Raw genomic sequence first — 18257 nt, forward strand, 5'->3', positions numbered from 1 at the left:
AGCTCCAAGGTAGCCAAGCAGCAGAGTTGAGAGACCAAAATATCAGGTGCTCCCTACGTAATACCCTCCAACCCGAGACTCGATCGCTGCTGGTTTCCAGAGTCACGCGAATGTCAGGAATTTTATGAAGGCAGGAAGCAAATAAGGGGCAAGGATTGGGGTCTAGGCCTCGGGGGAGCTCAATTAGTGAGCCAGATAAAGTTAAACCGAAAGGGCATGTGCTCAGTTTCCTAGAAAGCCAGCTGGAAAAGATGCCAATCCTTAAGCCTCTGTCACTCAAAAGATTAACAGAAGAGACCCAGGGGTGCCCAAGGGAATACTGCAACAAGCCAGATGTTTCTGCTCCTCCTATGACGCCGCCACTTGCAACCAGAGCCGTACTTCTGAGGCCACCAAGAAGCCACGGAAGAGAAATGGAGTCTTGGGGGATAGGTTGAAACTCAAAACATCACCCTTTGGCGATACAGACACCAAAAAATATTATTAAGGATGCTTTCTACAGACTCGCCTGATGCATCTGAGTTCAGTATTTTCTCACTACGCCATCTCTTCCTAGTTGGACGAACCAGGAACGGCATGGCTAGTGGGATGAACACTCCTTGCAGCTGCTTGGTGGTGCAGAAAGCACACAACTTATAAATCCATACAAACTGGGATTTGGCTCTCAGAGCTACATATGCACCAGGAGTGTCTCAAGCAAGCCATATAGCCTCCCTGAGTCACTCGCAAAATGGCACTAAAAAGACCCATCTTCTTCTTCCTATAAGCATAAACGATTATAGAAAGTGCCTAGCCCAGTGCTCATAAATAGTTGTTCTTATTGTCGCCTATAAATGTACCTAGGTAACCACATGCTCAAGATATCAGCTTCCCCTTGGTACTTTCTAACCACATGGGGTGGGGGCGATGCAGCAGGACACACACAAGACTATGTACAGTTCCTGCTTACGTTCCATCATTTCTATCAAATTAATAGACTAAAGGAGGTGGAGAGAAACCTAGCCAATGTCCCTGTTTTCCCCTGAAGTCCCTGGCTTTCCCCTACAAGTTGTTTCCTCCAATTTCAGGAGGCAGGGAAGGAGAGCCATATGGCTTGAGACGCTAGACGTGCCCAACAGCAAACGAGCCCCCACCATTTGTCTGCGGGCCTCTCGTGTGGGCGGGCATCCAGATTTGAGCCTGGGTGCTCTGGTCTGCATCTCTGTCTTGGCTGTTCCTAATTATTGGAGGGAACGCCATGGCTCTCCTGACCTCAGAGTTTAAGAGCCGCGAGTCCTAATATCAAACCAAGCAGCTTCATTTAAAAGGCATCCTCATCTGCATCCATAAAAGTCACTCCCGGAGCCCTTCCTTGCCCCAGCTTTGGGAATGCCTGCTGTCGAGGATTTATGACACGCCCTGGATCTAATCTGCCGCACTTTAACTGCTGCTGTTGAACATCTGGTCATAAAAGCAAGGGCCAGCCCAACACGGGGACAAACACTTTTCTTTCCTAAGTGGCTGCAAATCTGATCTCACAGTGATAGCTCAGCTCCGATGTAATCAGCCAGCATCTGGGCAGTCATTAAGGCTCGTCAAACTTTGCAAGGCTTTTCCACCACACACGACAGCTATAAAGATGATTCCCATATAGCAAGAGCTATGAATAAAGGACCTGCAATCTGAACAGGTGGTAATGAGGTTAGGCCCAAGGATACCCAGGAAAGCACAAGTTAGTGGGGGGCCAGTCTTGTTTTCACAAAGATCCTCGCTACTTTCACATGGACTACCAGTGCCGGTTCGGGCCAGCAGCTATGTCAAGAGACCACTGCCCTAACATAAACTAATTCTTGGCCAGAGATTGTCTAAATAAGTTTGGTCAAATCAACCACTAGGTGGTTTAACAGTACATTTTTTAAGGCAGTGGAATCCTTCATTAGACCAATTGGGGTGGTGGGAGCAATAATCTAGACCAGAAATGAACACAACGCTGTTGGTTTCAGGAGATTTTACAATGCCCTAGACAGCTTGTCCTGTGCGCAGCATTGGCACGTTTCATATCGCTCAGAAACTCCAATCTGACCAAGGTTCAACGAGTAGTTCACCCTCCCGGCCTCGAACCCAGGGGGAGAGACTCTTGCACACTGCGCAGCTCGTCTGCACCACCTCTCCATGGCTCCCCCCGCCGCTACCCCTCCTCCAGGGCTGTGCCCAACAGGGGGGAACATTAAAATTACCTGCCGTGATCGCTTTTTAAAACAACAACAACACAAGTTTCTTGTGTGACTCTCGGGTAACCTAAAACTCTGGAGGCAGGGCTGCCCCCCCGCCTGCCAAGAATGCCAGCGCTCCGGGACCGGGCGCAGTGAGACCACAGGGCAGCCCTACTTGAGCGGAGAGCGAGCTTCCTCGGACGCGGGAGGCACCTCTAAGGGTCTTGGAGCAAAATGCCCTGGGAGAAGAGACCGGGAAAGAAAACCCACCAGTGACAGTTCCGGAGAGGGGAGCAGGCAGAATCGGTGCTATAAGAAAGGCTGGGGCGGAGTGAGAGACAATGGGAGAAAATTTATTTCAGCAACTTCAATGAGAAGCCCACAGGGAACTGCTAGTTGGGCGGGGGGGGGGGGGATGGCAAGGTCTGACACCTCCCTTCGCCCTCCCCCAGCCCACAGGGACGAGGGCCTGCGACCCCGGTCTCCCTCCGCAGGTGGGCGCGCGGCTGGGGGCGCACTTACCCGGGGACCCGTGGTGCGGTGGCCGCGAGCCGGGGACAGCTGCACCAACACGAGCAGCAAGTGGGGCGTGAGCAGGCGGGCGCAACGGGCGGGCAGCATGGTGCCAGCCGGGCCGGGCAGCCGGCTGCGGGCAGGGGTCGCGGGCTCCGCGGGGCGCACAGCCGCGCCGGCCTCCCTGCGTTGCTTCCCTCGGGGCCCCCGCGGCGGCGGGCGGCCGGCAGCGGCGGAGCGGCGCGGGCGGGCGGGGGCTGCGGGCGGAGCGCGCGGGCATGCACCGCGAAGGCGGGGAGCCGGGGCGCGAGCGTGTGCTCCGCGCGCGGTACTCGCTCGGCTCGGCCGGGCCGCGGCGGCAGCAGGTTGGATGCCAGAGCCCGGGCCATGGGAATTCCCGTTATAAACCCCCGGGAGGGGCGGGGCGGAGCCCGGCTGCCCTGATTGACGGGCCGAGAGGCCCGTAGCAGCCGACCCTCTGGCAGGTGAAAGCCAATGGGAGAGAGCAAAAAGTGGCGGCTTGCGGTCAACCCCAGTGGGGAGAGACGCTCGGTTGCTCAGCCCTAGTGAGCTCCGGGTGAGACTGGGAAAAAGAGGAACTTTCTCTCGGCTTTTCTGTCCGAGGAAGCCTACGAGAGCTCCAGCAGCCTGAACATACCAGAATGTCCGCCCGGCTAATAATAATAATACCCTAAGCATATATAGTTTTCAGCGCCAGTGCGTGAGTTGTCCACAGCCCCGTGAAATAGGCAGGGAATACCCATTTTTCAGATAAGGGTACCAGGGCGCCTACGCACTGAGAAACCTGCTTCTCCGCTGCATCAACACCAAAAGCAACTGGGAAGTGGCCAGGTGACCTGCACAGGGCGGGCTGTGACCCGCGTGGGGAGAGGGGAGTGGGTGCATTGGCTTTTCCCGAAGCAACTTCCAGGAGGTGACACCCCAAGTCCTACAGCGGCTGCCCCGGAAGAAGTGTGGAGGAGGCAAGGCGAAGCATGGGCTGGGCATGTGCCTGCTGGGGAAGGCTCGTGTGTATGGGGTCGTGCCCACCTGTGGCTCTGTGGTGGATGCGGGTTTGGAACCGAGGCATCCTATTCCCTGTGTCGAACTGAGGGGCACAAGGTCAGCCTCTCTGTGCTAGGAGCCCTGGGGAAGGAGGTGAGAGGGACCCTGGTCTCCTGGTGGGGGAGAAGGAGGAAAAAGCATTGAAGGGGAAGGGTAGTCTGTGGTGCAAAGACCCTAGAGATGGGTCAGAGGAGGGAGGGGAGGCCCCCCTGGGTGTCCAACCCACTTGGAGAGACAGTGCAGCGAAAGGTCCAGTGGCTGTTGGAGGGCTCCGCCCAGGGTGGTCCCCAGAGGGAGGTCTTGGGAATGGTCACAGCCACATCACAACAGCTCCTCAATGGAGCAAGGCTGTCCACTGTGTTCAACCCAAGAGAACCAGGGTATATCTTCTTATGTGGAGCACAGCCCTCAGTGTTTACTTCCATTAGTATGGACCACTTCAAGGCGACGGATACTTTTCTCTAACCGGAATTGGAGGCAGTGCCAGTGTTTAATTCCTCCTCTGTCTGGGCCTGAGAGGTCCTGACAAGTCTTAGCTCTGCTCCCTTATGGCTTCTCTCCTGGGTTGTGTGAACAAGCTTCCCGCCCCAACTCCTGCATTCAGTTTTGCCCGCTCCCCTTGCCGGCCCCATGCAGCCTCCACCTTGCAGCCAGTCATCCTTCTAAAGGATAAACCTGAACGCACCGCTCTCTACGTAAAAGGCTTCAACTCTCCCCAGCACCCTCAGATCAAAAAGCTCGGACTGGATGCTGGAACAATAGCTAAGAACTTGCGGTTCTCCAAACAAAAATGAAGAACACCTCTAAGAGAACTGCCTGTCTTCCTCTGCTGGGAAATAATGCGGTGGTCAGACATGCTCTCTGGAGCCGGTCAGGATGGGTTCAAATCCTGGGTCTGCCACCTAGTGGTATAACCTTGCATGAGTCACTTCACTTGTCTGGGATCCAGTTTTCCCCTCTGTAAAATGGGGATAAAAATAGTAGCCACCTCATGAGTTGTTGTCAGGATAAAAAGAGATGGGGTATATAAAGCCCTTAGAAGAGTTAAGTTAGAAATATCACCATCCGGCATATTAAGAGGGCAGGACAGATGTCTCATCTCATCCTCAGAAGGATCCTGCGAAGTAGAGACAGATCCAGCTTTACAGGTAAATAAGTGGACACTCCGTGCAGTCGTGACTTGCCTCATTTGCCTGGTAAATGACAGCCGAGATTCAAGCCCCGATTTTCAGAGTCGAATTCTGCCTCCGTTGTGTGATGACTGCATGCCCAATCTCAAACGCCATAGGGTCCGACCATCCCTGTGTGCTCACTGGACGTTTCTTCAGTGTCTGCAAGGGCACTGAGACTCTGAACTTCACTGAGCGTCAGGGAAGAGCATGGAAACAGCAAGGGTCAGCCCTTCCTGGAAACAGCTCTTGGGATCTGGCACGCTGGGAATTTGCCCAGCTAGACTTGTGACACTTGTCCGGTGCCACTGTGCCTCATGCAGCACTTACATCAGCTTCCACGTGCCCGCCTAAGTGTTCACCCACCAGAGGCTCAGCAAGGTGGAAATGTTACCATCAGGCTCAGTAGGGGGACAGGTTCGTCCTGACTTCACCACCTGGCTGCATGCACCCCGTCATGCTGGTGAGCTTCTTTCTGTTGCTGGAATTATTGAGAAATCTGTTGGAAGTAAATAGGCTTGAGATGGCCCCCCAGTATCTGGCAGCAGGAAGTGCCCAGGGAAAAGGCATTGCAATCATCCTTTCCATCCATAACACCACATGCTGCTTTCCAGCCAGAAAGCTTATTTCCAAGTGGTTCCTGGTCCAAAAGTCTGCATTATTCTGGATTTCAACCATGTAGCTTCGTTTAAAATGCGAACAACTGCTTTCCAGTTACTTTGCTCAGCAAGTATTTTCTTTCCCTTTGGTTGGCATGCAGGGCCTGTCGTAACCATGGCCATCATTCAAATGATGCATTTTCTTCTCCTGACTCCTCCCAAGCCCAGAAAAGGTTAGAAATGCCAGAGAACTGCTAGTCCCAAACAGCATTTCTCTGCCAGGCTCAATCTCCTGATCCAAGCGAAAAAGTGAATTTGACAAGTTCCTTCTTTCCCTGGAGGCCAGGCTTATGGTCCAAAAATAAATCTAGCTATCCTGGCATCTGGTCTGTCCAGTTTCAGCCATACTCCTTGTCCTGTGGGACTTCTATTTGCAAGGAGATATTTCAGTAGAAGAAAAATAATACTTTATATCCCATATTGAGGCCTGAGGGCCTCGAATATTTAGTACTAGCTAGGAACACCCATTTCAAATAGATCTCTGTTTCTGTATACTCCCGAGGAGCCTGGCCTTGTCTTGTATTTGGAATAGATCCTTTCCATTTATTGAACAGGCACTTTGATGCGTCTCCGCCTGTGCCCAGCACAATACCTATTATTATTATCTTTGGATGCAAACTCTGCCCTCTGAGAAGTTACGATCTAATTTAAGACACAGAGTAGACAGATACCCATATATAAGAGCAAAGCCTTGGATGTGTTTTGGGGACTCAGACAGTAGGGGCCCTTTATAGACGTAATGGGCAGAGAAGGTCTCGGAAAGAAGGTGGATCTTGAATGGGGCTTTGGAGAAAAGTGCTTCCATAATACAAATCTACCTTGATTTCTGTTTGCTCCCCTGGTGACAACAGCTACCGACACATAAAGGTGGGTTGTGTCTAAGATCCAGAATAGAACTTTTCAAATCCGTTACTGAGCTCAGAAGCCTGGGACACCAAGAATCCCGGGTTCTGTTTCTGGATTTATGACTAACCTGCGGTAACACTTCGCCTTGGGCCAAAGCAGCTATTATTAGTTCCCTTATGCAGATGAGGTTGACCCACAGAAGTTAACCTTAGCAAGGTCACTCCTTAAATTTTAAATAGACATGACAATTACCAAAAAAAAAGAAAAAGTAACTATGTGAAGTGGTGGATGTACTAATTAGCTGGATGGGGGAATCCTTTCACAAAGTATGCATGTATCCAATTGTGATGTGCTACACTTTAAATATCTTACAATTTTGTCAGTTACACTTTGATGAAGCTAAAACAGTATACATGACAAAAAGTAATCAGAGTGATTTAAACAATTTGGAAGCTTCTTGCTCTCTTTTGTATACAAACGCCATTCAAAGTCCAGGGTAGCTGCCTGTAGCCCAGGCTCCTTCTAGTTCACTCTGTCATTCTTAATAAGCAGCTTCTACCTCGTGGTCCAAGGTAGCTGCTCAAGCTCTAGCTATCACATCTGTTTTCCAGCCAGCAGGGAAGAAAAGGGTAAAAGAAGAGCATACCCCTCTCTTTAATGACACTTCCCAGAAGTCACATTTCATTTTATCCCCTGGCTAACACTTAGTTATATGACCACATCTAGTTACAAAGAAGGCTGAAAGAAATGTAGTCTTAACTCAAGGTGGCCACAGCGGTCCAGCTGAAAATCAGAGTTTATGTTACCAAGGAAGAATAAAATACTGGGGACAACTAACAGTAGGGGCTATCATCATTATGACACCTTGAGTTGCCAAACGAAAGAACCATGGACAATGTAGTGGAGTCCAGAGTGTTCAGTTATGGCTTCTCTCTAGTTCCGCATGTCCAGCTCCCTCATGCTCATAAATATTAGTGGCCTGAGGACCAGACATCCAGACTCCTTTTTTTTTTTAGCTATAATTAACACATAACATTGTATTAGTCCACGGTGTATAACATAATGATTTGATGTGTATATATCTTGTGAAATGATCACCACAATAAGTTTAGTTAACGTCTGTCACCTCACTTAGTTACAATTTTTTTTCCTTATGTCGAAAACTTTTAATATCTACTCTCTCAGCAACTTTCAAATATACAATACGGTATTATTAACTATAGTCACAATGCAACCTGGGTAGATTACATCCCCAGGATTTATTCATCTTATAACTGGAAGTTGGTACCTTTTGACCCCCTTCACCCATTTTGCCCACCTCTCACTTCCCACCTTTGGCAACCACCAATCTGTTCTCTGTGTCTATGAATTTGATTTTTTTAGATTCCACATATAAGTGAGATCATACGGTATTTCACTTAGTATAATGCCCTCAAGGTCCATTCATGTTGTTGCAAATGGCAATGTTTCCTTCTTTTTTATGGCCAAATAATATTTCATTGTGTATGTACACCACATTTTCTTTATTCATTCATCCATCAATGGACACTCAGGTTGTTTTCATATCCTAGCTATTGTAAACAATGCTGGATGCTGCAATGAACATGGGAGTGCAGATAACTTTTCAAGTTAGTATTTTCATCTTCTTCCAAGAAATCCCCAGAAGTGGAACTGTTGGATCACATTTAGTTCTATTTTTACCCAGACTCTTGATGCCACAAAAATTTTCTTCTGGTATTTCTGTCTCTTAGGCGCCTTCAAGTGGGAGGAACCAAGAACATACTGGGATGAAGCTCAAGCCACGTGGTACCAGACTGGCAAGAAAGAAGCCCCCTAAAGAGACCAGCAGTCAATTATGGTCACCAGGAATAGTGCACATCTTTGTGAAAATATTCTTGGCAATCGTCTGTATTGTTCTGTTTCTATTTCTTTCCCTCCCTCTTCCACCTGTAGGGGAATATCTCTTTTCACTGATTACTTTCTGGGACCTAGTTTCAAACTTACTAATAACAATAGTACAAGTCACTGTGAGGGCTTAGCCAGTGCAAAACACGAAGACCTGAACACACACTTGAGCACTTACTCCACGAGGCAGGTACCATTATTTTCCCCATTTTACTAATGAAGAAACTGAGACTCTGGGAGGTTTCATAACTTATATAGCCAGAAACAAGTAGCAGATCAGAAGCTGAACCCCCTCCACCTTATGCTGCTAAGAGCTGAACAGTTTCCCAAGCACTTTCCCTCCATGATCTCATATCCTCAGGCCCAGCCTATGAGGTTGGTATCATTAGTCCCATTATGCAGACGAGGAACTGAGGCTTAACCACAAAGGGTAACCTTACCAAAGGTGGTCCAACTCCTATTTCCACATGTGTGAATTTCCCCCACTCACCGGCTTTATCTTTCATTTGCCTGCTTTATTGGTCTGTATTGTTTACACCAGAGCCCATGAGGCACGGAGCCTTTCCCACATCTTCAGACCTATTACCAGCATGCTTGGGCGCTCCAGAGAATGCACTGTTACAAGGATCTCGTTCAGACTGGGGTTTAAGACTCCATTGCCAGTCATCACCATTTGGTCCCAATCCATTGGCACAAAGACAAACCAATAAATCAAACAAATTTTATTGTACACCTACTGTGTGCCAAGCACTGCGCTGGGCACTGGGTATATGATGAGAACAAAGACAGAAGGTGACTGACTTCAAGGAGCTTACAGTTTAGTGGGAAGACAGACATTAAGCAACTAATTATCAATAATTAATTCACTAATTACAAGTGTGCACAGTACTGCAAAGATGTGTAGGGTGGGAAGTTATTAAAAGGCGTGCCTAACTCAGTCTGGAGGGTCAACTTTCCTGAGGAAGTGATGTTTGAGATCTGAAGGATGTCAGGTTTAAGCTGGAGAAAGTGGCAGGGGGGCATTCTAGGCATGGCAAACAGCATGTGCAAAGGCACTGAAGCGGGAGCGAACGTGGAACTAAATTTGCAACTAACTGGATCACTCTTATCTCTTTAACTCTCAGCAGACCAGGGAAAAAAACTTATTATCATTTACCATCTAGGTCATTTTATGTTTTTTATATTTTTAAGTCATTTTACAAATAATTTACAGAAATAGGAATAAAGGGATAATGTGTCAGTTATCTGTTGCTACATAACAAATTATTCCCAAAACTTAGCCTAAAACAACAAACATTATCTCCGTGCATTTCTATGGGTCAGGAATCTGGGAGTGGCTTCGCTCGGTAGTTCTGGCTCAGGGTCTCTCCTGAGGTTGCAGTCAGGGCCACCTTCATAAGCATGCGACCTGTGCAATCATGAAAAGTCCCACACTTGGCTTAATACTCTGCTGTTGCTGTCTTGAAATTTTTTATAATTTTTGAACAAGGAGCCCCCTCATTTTCATTTTCCACTGGATGCCATCAATTATGTAGCCAGTTCCAGTTGCCGTCAGCCCAGCAGCCAGCACTACAGTCATCTACGGCTGGAGGACCCACTTCAGGCTCACTCACATGTTGTTAGCAGGCCTCGGTTCCTCAGTGGCTGTTGGCCGGATACCCCCGTTCTTCTCCATATGGGGCCTCGCAAGAGGACGGCTGACATCTCCCCGGAGCAAGCGATCAAAGAGAGCCCAAGATGAAAGCCACATCTTTTACAACCTAATCTCAGGAGCGACAGACCATCACATCCACCATATGCTATTGGTCACGAAGACCAACCACGGTACAGTGTGGGAGGGACAACTGAAGGGTGTGGGTACCAGGAGACGGGGATTAGTGGGGCCATCTTGGAGGCTGACCACCATAGACGGTGAAGAACAACTTTGTTAGAAACGTTAATAAGATTTAAAAACAATAAACCCAAAATTTGTTCCACATTTTCCTAGTTTTGAAGGTAACATACCTGAAATAGACAACAAAGTTTGACTGAAACCATCCACTCATCAAACGTCATGAACCTGGAACATATTCATCTTGTACATACTGATTCCAGATTTCAAATGTATCTCTAATTGGTTCTAGCTTGTCGTTTCTGATGGTTCTTCTGATTGCATTTGCGTCATCAAAACACAATACTTTGGAAAGCTTTGATGGCTCATAATTTTATTGGTCATCTTCTTTGCTCCATGATTGCAAACATTTTCATTTTCAGAGTTATAAACATAATTTAAAATCTTCAATCCAATTAATATTTTCATTTCTACGTCATCTGTTTCCTCTTTGCATACACACCTGCCTTCAACATTTGTCCATTCACAAACCACTTCAAGAAAATTTTTGTGTACAGAAATCTAAAAGATTAAGGATTATTGTCATATGCCTTTTTAGCAAAATAGAAAGGTTCAGGCTCTTGTCATAGATATTGTGTAATTAAGTCCATTTGTTGAGTGACTAACAGAATGAAAATACCGTATTTCCTTTTCGCCCTTAAAAACATATCCTTAATTCATTGATAATTGACTTTGGGAAAAATCATCCAGAATATCATCTAAAGATCCATAGGCTAAGATTTCTCTTACATAATCCATCTCACCATCATCATTTGCTTATAAACTAAAATGCTACTGCCTCTTTGCATTCATATTCTGATTTATGTAATAATTGTGAAACTTCTTCCTCTATCAATTTTCTTCTGCTTGCCATGATAGGTAAAAAATGAAAACTTCAGAATTTCAGTTGGATCCCATGAAAGCTGAAAGCAGACCACAGAGATGGTGTCTCCAATCTCCTTTTACGTCTTCCTGAAAAATGATATAATACGTTAGGCAATGAATTAAGAAAACTGAAGGATGATAAAATACTAATGATTTACGATGCTACTGCGTCATCCTTCTAGGTAATTCCATCACTCTTCAGTTTTCTTAATATTTCAGTCTTTTTCAGCATAGTTAAGAATAATTGATGAGTAATGATGAAATAATTCCTAGGATGACAAAATAACTAGATGTTTCAAGACAGGAAAAATATAAAATCACGAGGATCTCATAATGTATCTTACATTATAAAAGGGTTCCAAGGCACCCATATCACAACTGCAAGATAGAATGGGTTTTATTCCATCTTTTAAAAATAAGTGAGTTTTATCTTTGTACTTTGGAAGACTAAAAAAGAATATCCATCCATAAAGATAGATAAAATTCAAGAAATATCAATCTTTGCATAAGTTAGAAAGTGCTAAAAAACAAAATCAACTAAAATCTGATCCAATGGATCCTCAATGGTATTAATACAACTAATCTACTGGATTTGGCAGAAGTGACACCAGTGATGTGACCTGAAGCAGTCCCTATTCTTGCTCCAACCACATCCCCTCAGCCAACAGTTCCCCAGCAGCTGCCTAGCTTCACAGCGCCTGCTTCTTCTTTCCACCTGAAGGCCTCCTCTGCCTACAGACATGCTCATCCTATGCGTAGGGCAGGCTAGAAGTACCTGGAAGGAAATACTCTCAGAAGCAACCCTCAACCAATGGGGAACCAGAATTAGTGGGTAAATTCCCCAACTTCCTCACCCCACAGCAAGACAGTTCTGAGGTGTGCCCCAGTCTCTCAGTGGGTCCCCAAGAGGATTAAGTCCCAGTTGCCCACAGCAGTGGCCCTCTCATTAATGAACCATTAGCTGGCATTCCTCCCTTCCCTGTTGCATTTCCACATTCCTTTCCTGTGCCTCCTTGGACCACCTCCAAATACACTACTGGCACCGAAATTCCTAGTCTCAGAATCTGCCTTTGGAAGAACCTACAACCATACACAAGGTGAAACTTTTATCCTGACAAAGCAGCTGCAGCTCAAGAAATCATTGGTAGGGTATTTTTACTCTACCTAGAGGCCTCACCATGGATACCGTCAACCCAGAACAGAGAAAAGTGGGCTGACGTAAGCAGGCCAAACAGCGAGGAGACTAGTTAATGATGGTAGACGCAGTTTAGGAGAAATAATGCTTTTAGTGGTCATTAGAATAAGGAGCTGTCTAAAGCCATCAGAAATGCTTTATCCGTTTGACAAAAAGTTGGAATGGGCCCTTGGGAGTGACAGGTGGACGGTCTGATCTCATTTAAGGAACAGCGTGGGGCAGCAGACTAGCCTGGACTTAGATTCCATTCAGGCCCCTCTGACTCCAATTGCTGCCTTCACCAAAGGGGGATGATAAAGTCTTTACAAAGTTGCGGGGAGCACTAAATGTGCTGTAGGAGAATGCTCCGTGATGTTCATCCTCTTTGGCAAGGTAATTTGCCAGCTACCTTGGGATGTAGGCAGGTATAGAAACTCACCCTAAAGCAGATGGCCTTGTTGTGGAAGAGTCACCTGAGTCATCCCCTTTAGTCATGTAAATGAAGGCTCTGTAGGCAGCTGTGTACTGGGAAAAAAGAGTACGACAAGCCCTCTTTTGTGCTGTAAGCAGCTCTGCTCCTTTAGAGGAACTTCGGTCCTGGGAAGGAGAGGGACTCCGGTTCTGCGTCTGCGCAATGGCAGGGCTGGACCTTTCTGACTCCCAGCCCTCCTGGAGGGTTGGCACGCCGGGAGTGGCTGGGTGAGTGAACCAGGACACATGGAGTGCTGGGACCCTGGGGCTCAGGTCTAAGGGCTAGGCCCACTCCACTGTGTGTGGCTGGGGGTGGGGAGAAGGCACTGCCCTGTGAGGCATTTCAGTACCTGCAACAGCAGCAAGATCAGAAGATTCTGCCGCACCCCCAGCTCTGCCTTCCACTCAGAGGACTCCTCCACCAGCTCAGCTAGTGCACCTCCTCCCTCGGGCTCCCACCAAAGAAGAAACATCATCACCGCCTTGTCCCTGAGCCGCCTCCCTGTCATCCTTGGGCATCAGTGTAGGCGGCAGCATCTGACCTCCCGGGACAGCATTCTGGGGACCAGACCGAGGAGAGCACCTAGAGCTTACCCTCTTCAGCGAGGTTGGTCCCTGCCACCCCAGCAGCTTGGTCACTGTCAGCCATGGAGAGGCATGAAGAGACGTGACTCCTCCTCCATGCGAAGGTCACAAGCACCAAGCGATGCCTGATGACAGTGGGGAAGGAGGGGAAAGCTGCCCTGGAGTCTGGCATCTACTTCCAGCAGGAGGGGTCTTGGGCAGCACAGCTTCAAGCTGCTATCCATGCTGAACTGCACTAAGACACCAGGTGACCCAGCAGAACCCCTGCACGTGCCTGAGTGCTTACTATGTTAGTTCCCTCCCTGCATCAGTTTCCTATGGCTGCTGTAACAAATTACCACCACAGTGGCCTAAAACAACCCAGAGTTACTATTTTACAGTTACAGAGGTTAGAAGTCCAAAATCAGTCAGTGGGGCTGCATTCCTTCCCGAGGCTGAGGACAAGAGTCCGTTTTCTTGCCTTTTGCTGGAGGCCACCTGCATTCCTGGGCTCGTGGCCCCATCCTCCATCTTGAAAGCTGGCAGCATAGCAACTTCCAATCTCTCTCTGACTCTCCTTCCTCCCTTTTATATGGCCCCTTGGGATTACATTGAGCCCTGGATAATCCAAAATAATATCTCTATCTCAAGGCATTTATCACATCCGCAAAGGCCCTCTTGCTGTACAAAGCAACATATTCACAGGTTTCAGAGATTAGGGGTGGACATCTTTGGGCCGTGGCAGGGATTATTAAGCCTGCTCCATTCCCCCACACCTCATTTCCCCTTCTGACTCCCTCCCACCTTTCCTTTAACTCAAGTGTCACTAACTCCAGGCCTTCTGTTCCTCTCCCCTACATTCAGTCCCTACACTGGGGACTTGTTTATAGTCAGTCTTAGTGCCAACTTTTGTTTTGATGATTCTCAAACTAATGCTTTTAACCCCAAACTAAAGCCTCACCCACTCATCACAAACAGAGTGCATGATCTCCTCACCACCCCCAAAGTCTCACCTTGCCCCCATGCCCTGGCCACCACCCACAGCGCCTCTGGACACCTGGTCCTCCAGGCTCAAAACCCCTCCCAGCCCACCTCTTCCAAACCCCAGCCACCTTCCCTCAGCTTTGCAGTCACCACGTCCATGGTCCTCCCCTTCACCATGTGGTTTTCCCAACTTCTGATGCATTTCCTGAAAACAAGCCATCATACGCTATCTCCATTACACCATTCTCCTGGTCAAGGACCTCTAGTTATCTGTTGTTGGTTTTTTCCTACAATGAACATATATTATATTTCTGATGAGAGGAAAATGTTATTTAAAATCTAAAAAGGAAAGATCAAATCCAGTCTCCCCTGCCTTCCCACCACACACCAATCCATAAAGGTCCATGCCCTTCCCTCTCATGCTCCGCATCAGGATCCCCATCCCAAATGAGATATTCACTCATCACTTAGTGAGCACCCACCGTGTGAGGCACACACCTTGCAGAATTCAGCCTCCACCCTTACCTGGCCCATTTCCTCTCCTCTTCAACAAGTCAGCTGACCTCCTCCTCCCACAGAGGTCAACCATGATGACATAGACAAATTGGCAAAACCGTCCAACAACAAGGAGAAATAAACATAAATCTAATGAGTTTTTTCCCAAAACTCTACACATATACATATTTTAAGGGCTACTATTGATTGTGTATTTACAATATACCAAGCACCTCACAAACGTCTCATTTCATCCTAATGACAACCTTATTATCCCTGATATTTTTCCCATATTTCAGATGACGAAACTGAAACTCAGAGTGGCCAAGACATTTTCTCGTGCTTACACAGGCCTCAGTGGCACAGTCGTTTTCAAACCTGAACTTGGCTGACCCCAAAGCCTGTGTTCTTTGCCAACAGCCTGTGTTAGAAGAACTGGGTGACAGGATGGAGCTGTTCCTACAAGGCAGTCAAAAGCCTCTGCCAGTACCAGAGGCAGCAGCAGCTGGTCTCCACGGGACCTAGGTTCAAAGTTAATGGTACAACCCGAGATCTGTGGCCTCTGGACAACACAGCACTCATGAGGGGTCTGGCGCCTGAGAGGTAGGATGCCACCAACCGCAGCTCCTTCTCCAGGGTGCACTGCAGGGGGTCACACCAGGCTTGCATCCAACGGAGGAGGCAGCCTGCCCTCAGCCAGGAACACTCCCTGAATGACCACAGGGCCACTGCAATTGGCCTAAGCCTTGTGAATGTCATCCTTCCGGCAACCCACTGCTTCCTGCGGTCCTGTGTCTGTGCTGCTGGATAATGCCTCTTGGATGACCACATCTCTCTGCCAGTTAGACCACAAACATCTTGAGGTTGGAGCTCACACCCTCTATTTTCTGGCTTTTCTACCTCCCCTATAAGGTCAAAATCCATGCACAATCACACTTGTTAGTTAGGCCATTTAAATGGCCAGATGACATTGAGGGTAAAGGACTATGGATGGCCAAATTGAAGAAATTATTTTAAAATTTACTAGGATGAAACACAGATTAAGGAGAAATTATTTGTGATTGCTGTTTTCCCATGTGAGAGGTGTATTTCAATAAGAACATGTGAAAACTCTTTGGACATGTTTCATTGCTACATTTCTGCCTTTACAAGATATCTTGCACAATTAGACATCTGTGCAAAGACAGGAAAACTTGCATTTGGATGCATGTGTTAGAGGCAGGACATATAACAGAATGCTTGATAGTCCAGTCTGTGAGTTAGACAGAACTTGATTCAAATTCCATCTCTATGACTTGCTGGCTAACCATGGACAAGTTATTCCACCTCTCTGAGCCTGTTTTCTCATTTGTGAAATAGTAATTAAAAGTGCCTTCCTTGGGACCAGCCCGGTGGCATAGTGGTTAAGTTCGCATGCTCTGCTTTAGTGGCTGAGGGTTCCAGGTTCAGATTCCTGGCACAGACCTAGCACCACTCACCAAGCCACACTGTGGCGGCATCCCACATAAAATAGAGGAAGACTGGCACAGATGTTAGCTCAGGGCCAATCTGCCTCACACACACACACATACACAAAAGGTTCCTTCCTTGTTCCTATCCATTAGGATGACTATTACTTAAAAAAAAAAAATAGAACCAGCAAATAAGTGTTGGCAAGGACATGGAGAAATTGGAAGCCTTGTGTATTGCTGGTGGGAATGTAAAATGGTGCAGCTGCTATGGAAAACGGTATGGAGGGTCCTCAAAAATTAAACATAGAATTATCATCTGACCCAGCAATTTCATTTCTGAGTGTATACTCAAAAGAATTGAAAGCAAGGATTCAAACAGATATCTGTACACCCATGTCCACAGCAACATTATTCACAATAGCCAAAAGGTGGAAGCAACCCAAAGGTCCATCAACAGATGAATGGATAAACAAAATGTGGTGTAGACCTACGATGGAATATTATTCAGCCTTAAAAAGGAAGGAGATTCTGACACACGGATAAACTTTGAAGACATCACACTAAGTGAATAAGGCAGACACAAAAAGACAAATATTGGATGAATCCACTTATATGAGGTACGTAAAGTAATCAAAATCATAGACACAGGAAATATAATGGTGGTTCCCAGGAGCTAGAGGAAGGGGGAAATGCGGAGTTATATTTAATGGGTATGGAGTTTCAGTTTGGAAAGATGAAAAAGCTCTGGAGATAAATGGTGGTGATGGTTGCACAACAATGTGACTATATTAATGCCATTGAATTGTACACCTAAAAATGGTTAAAATGGTAAATTTTATCTTATGTATATTTTACCACAATAAAAAAAAGTGTGCCTTCTTTGTAGTTTCGTTGTGAGGGCTAAATGCAGTAACACTGGTTAAGCAGCTGAGAGTGTCTGGCGCATAGTAGGGGGTTACTACATTGTAGATACCACCATCACTGGCTTTGGTCCTGAGAACCAGTGGCCGCATCTTGACCAACCCAGGACCTATAAGCAGGACTGAACAAGAGCAGAGAAACCCCAAACTGAGACCTGCGGAGATTATAACTAGAGAGAAAAATAGAAGGATGACAGGCCCCTGGGAGACATAAGTCCCCAAAGCACCCCAGGATGATACGAGGAGGCTCTAGAAGAGACCAGGAGAGAAAAAATCTACAGGACATTCATTTGAAAGAGGGCCAGGCAGGGTTGCCAGAAAAATACAGGATGCCCTGTTAAATTTGAATGTCAGATAAACAAATAATTTTTTGGTAATAAGTAGATCCCAAATACTGCATAACCCTGTTTTCTTGTATGGGCCATACTTATACTAAAAATTCATTCATTGTTCATCTGACATTGAAATTCAACTGGGTGTCCTATAATTATATTTGCTAAATCTAGCAACGCTAGCCTCTGTCCTCAGCACTTTACACCAAGTCACTTTAGAATGACTATAGATCCTAGAATATCCTGGTATCTAATGGTATCTAACAATCTGGACGGGGCAGCGGTTGGGGAGCAGAGGATGGGACAGGATTCTTGCTTTGCAAATTTATTCTTTCACGATTGAGGTCCCATAAATAGCCAGCTCCCTTAACCATCTTCACATAGAAATTAGTTTTTAAAACTTAAGTTTGCAGCCCCACTTTTAAAGGAGCCGCCTGCCAAAGCTTAAGGCCCTGCAAGCCACAGTCCCAAAAGCTGTGGTTCTTCTGGCTTCTGAAAGCAGACGAGGAGGGTAACCACTACCACTACTGCAGACTGAGGGGTCCGGTCAACAAGGCCCAATTGCCACCTGCGCCCTGAGGGTCTGGTCTCCTCCCCCCAGACCGGCTTCAGTTTCACAGCCCCAGCACTGCCTACCCAGGCTGCCGCAGCCACTTGCATAAAGGGAAGTCAAAGATTCCTCTGAAAGCAGAGACCTAGAATGGGCTTTGTCTATGTAAAACCAAACACAATTCTCCCGCCTTAGCCCTAAACTGATTAAAA

General features: G+C 47.1%; 1 protein-coding gene across 2 annotated transcripts in view; it reads right to left on the minus strand.

Moving 5' to 3' along the window:
- Positions 1–3086, minus strand: part of LOC124233771 (SPARC-related modular calcium-binding protein 1) — a 141708-nt gene extending 138622 nt beyond the window's left edge. For both annotated transcript variants that reach the window (XM_046650962.1, XM_046650961.1), the window contains exon 1: positions 2715–3086. In XM_046650962.1, the coding sequence (XP_046506918.1) occupies positions 2715–2813 (99 nt within the window). In that variant the 5' untranslated portion in view covers positions 2814–3086. The remainder of the gene's footprint in view (positions 1–2714) is intronic.
- Positions 3087–18257: the final 15171 nt, after the last annotated feature.

This window comes from Equus quagga, unplaced genomic scaffold (assembly GCF_021613505.1).
Source record: "Equus quagga isolate Etosha38 unplaced genomic scaffold, UCLA_HA_Equagga_1.0 220_RagTag, whole genome shotgun sequence".
NCBI lineage: Eukaryota > Metazoa > Chordata > Mammalia > Perissodactyla > Equidae > Equus > Equus quagga.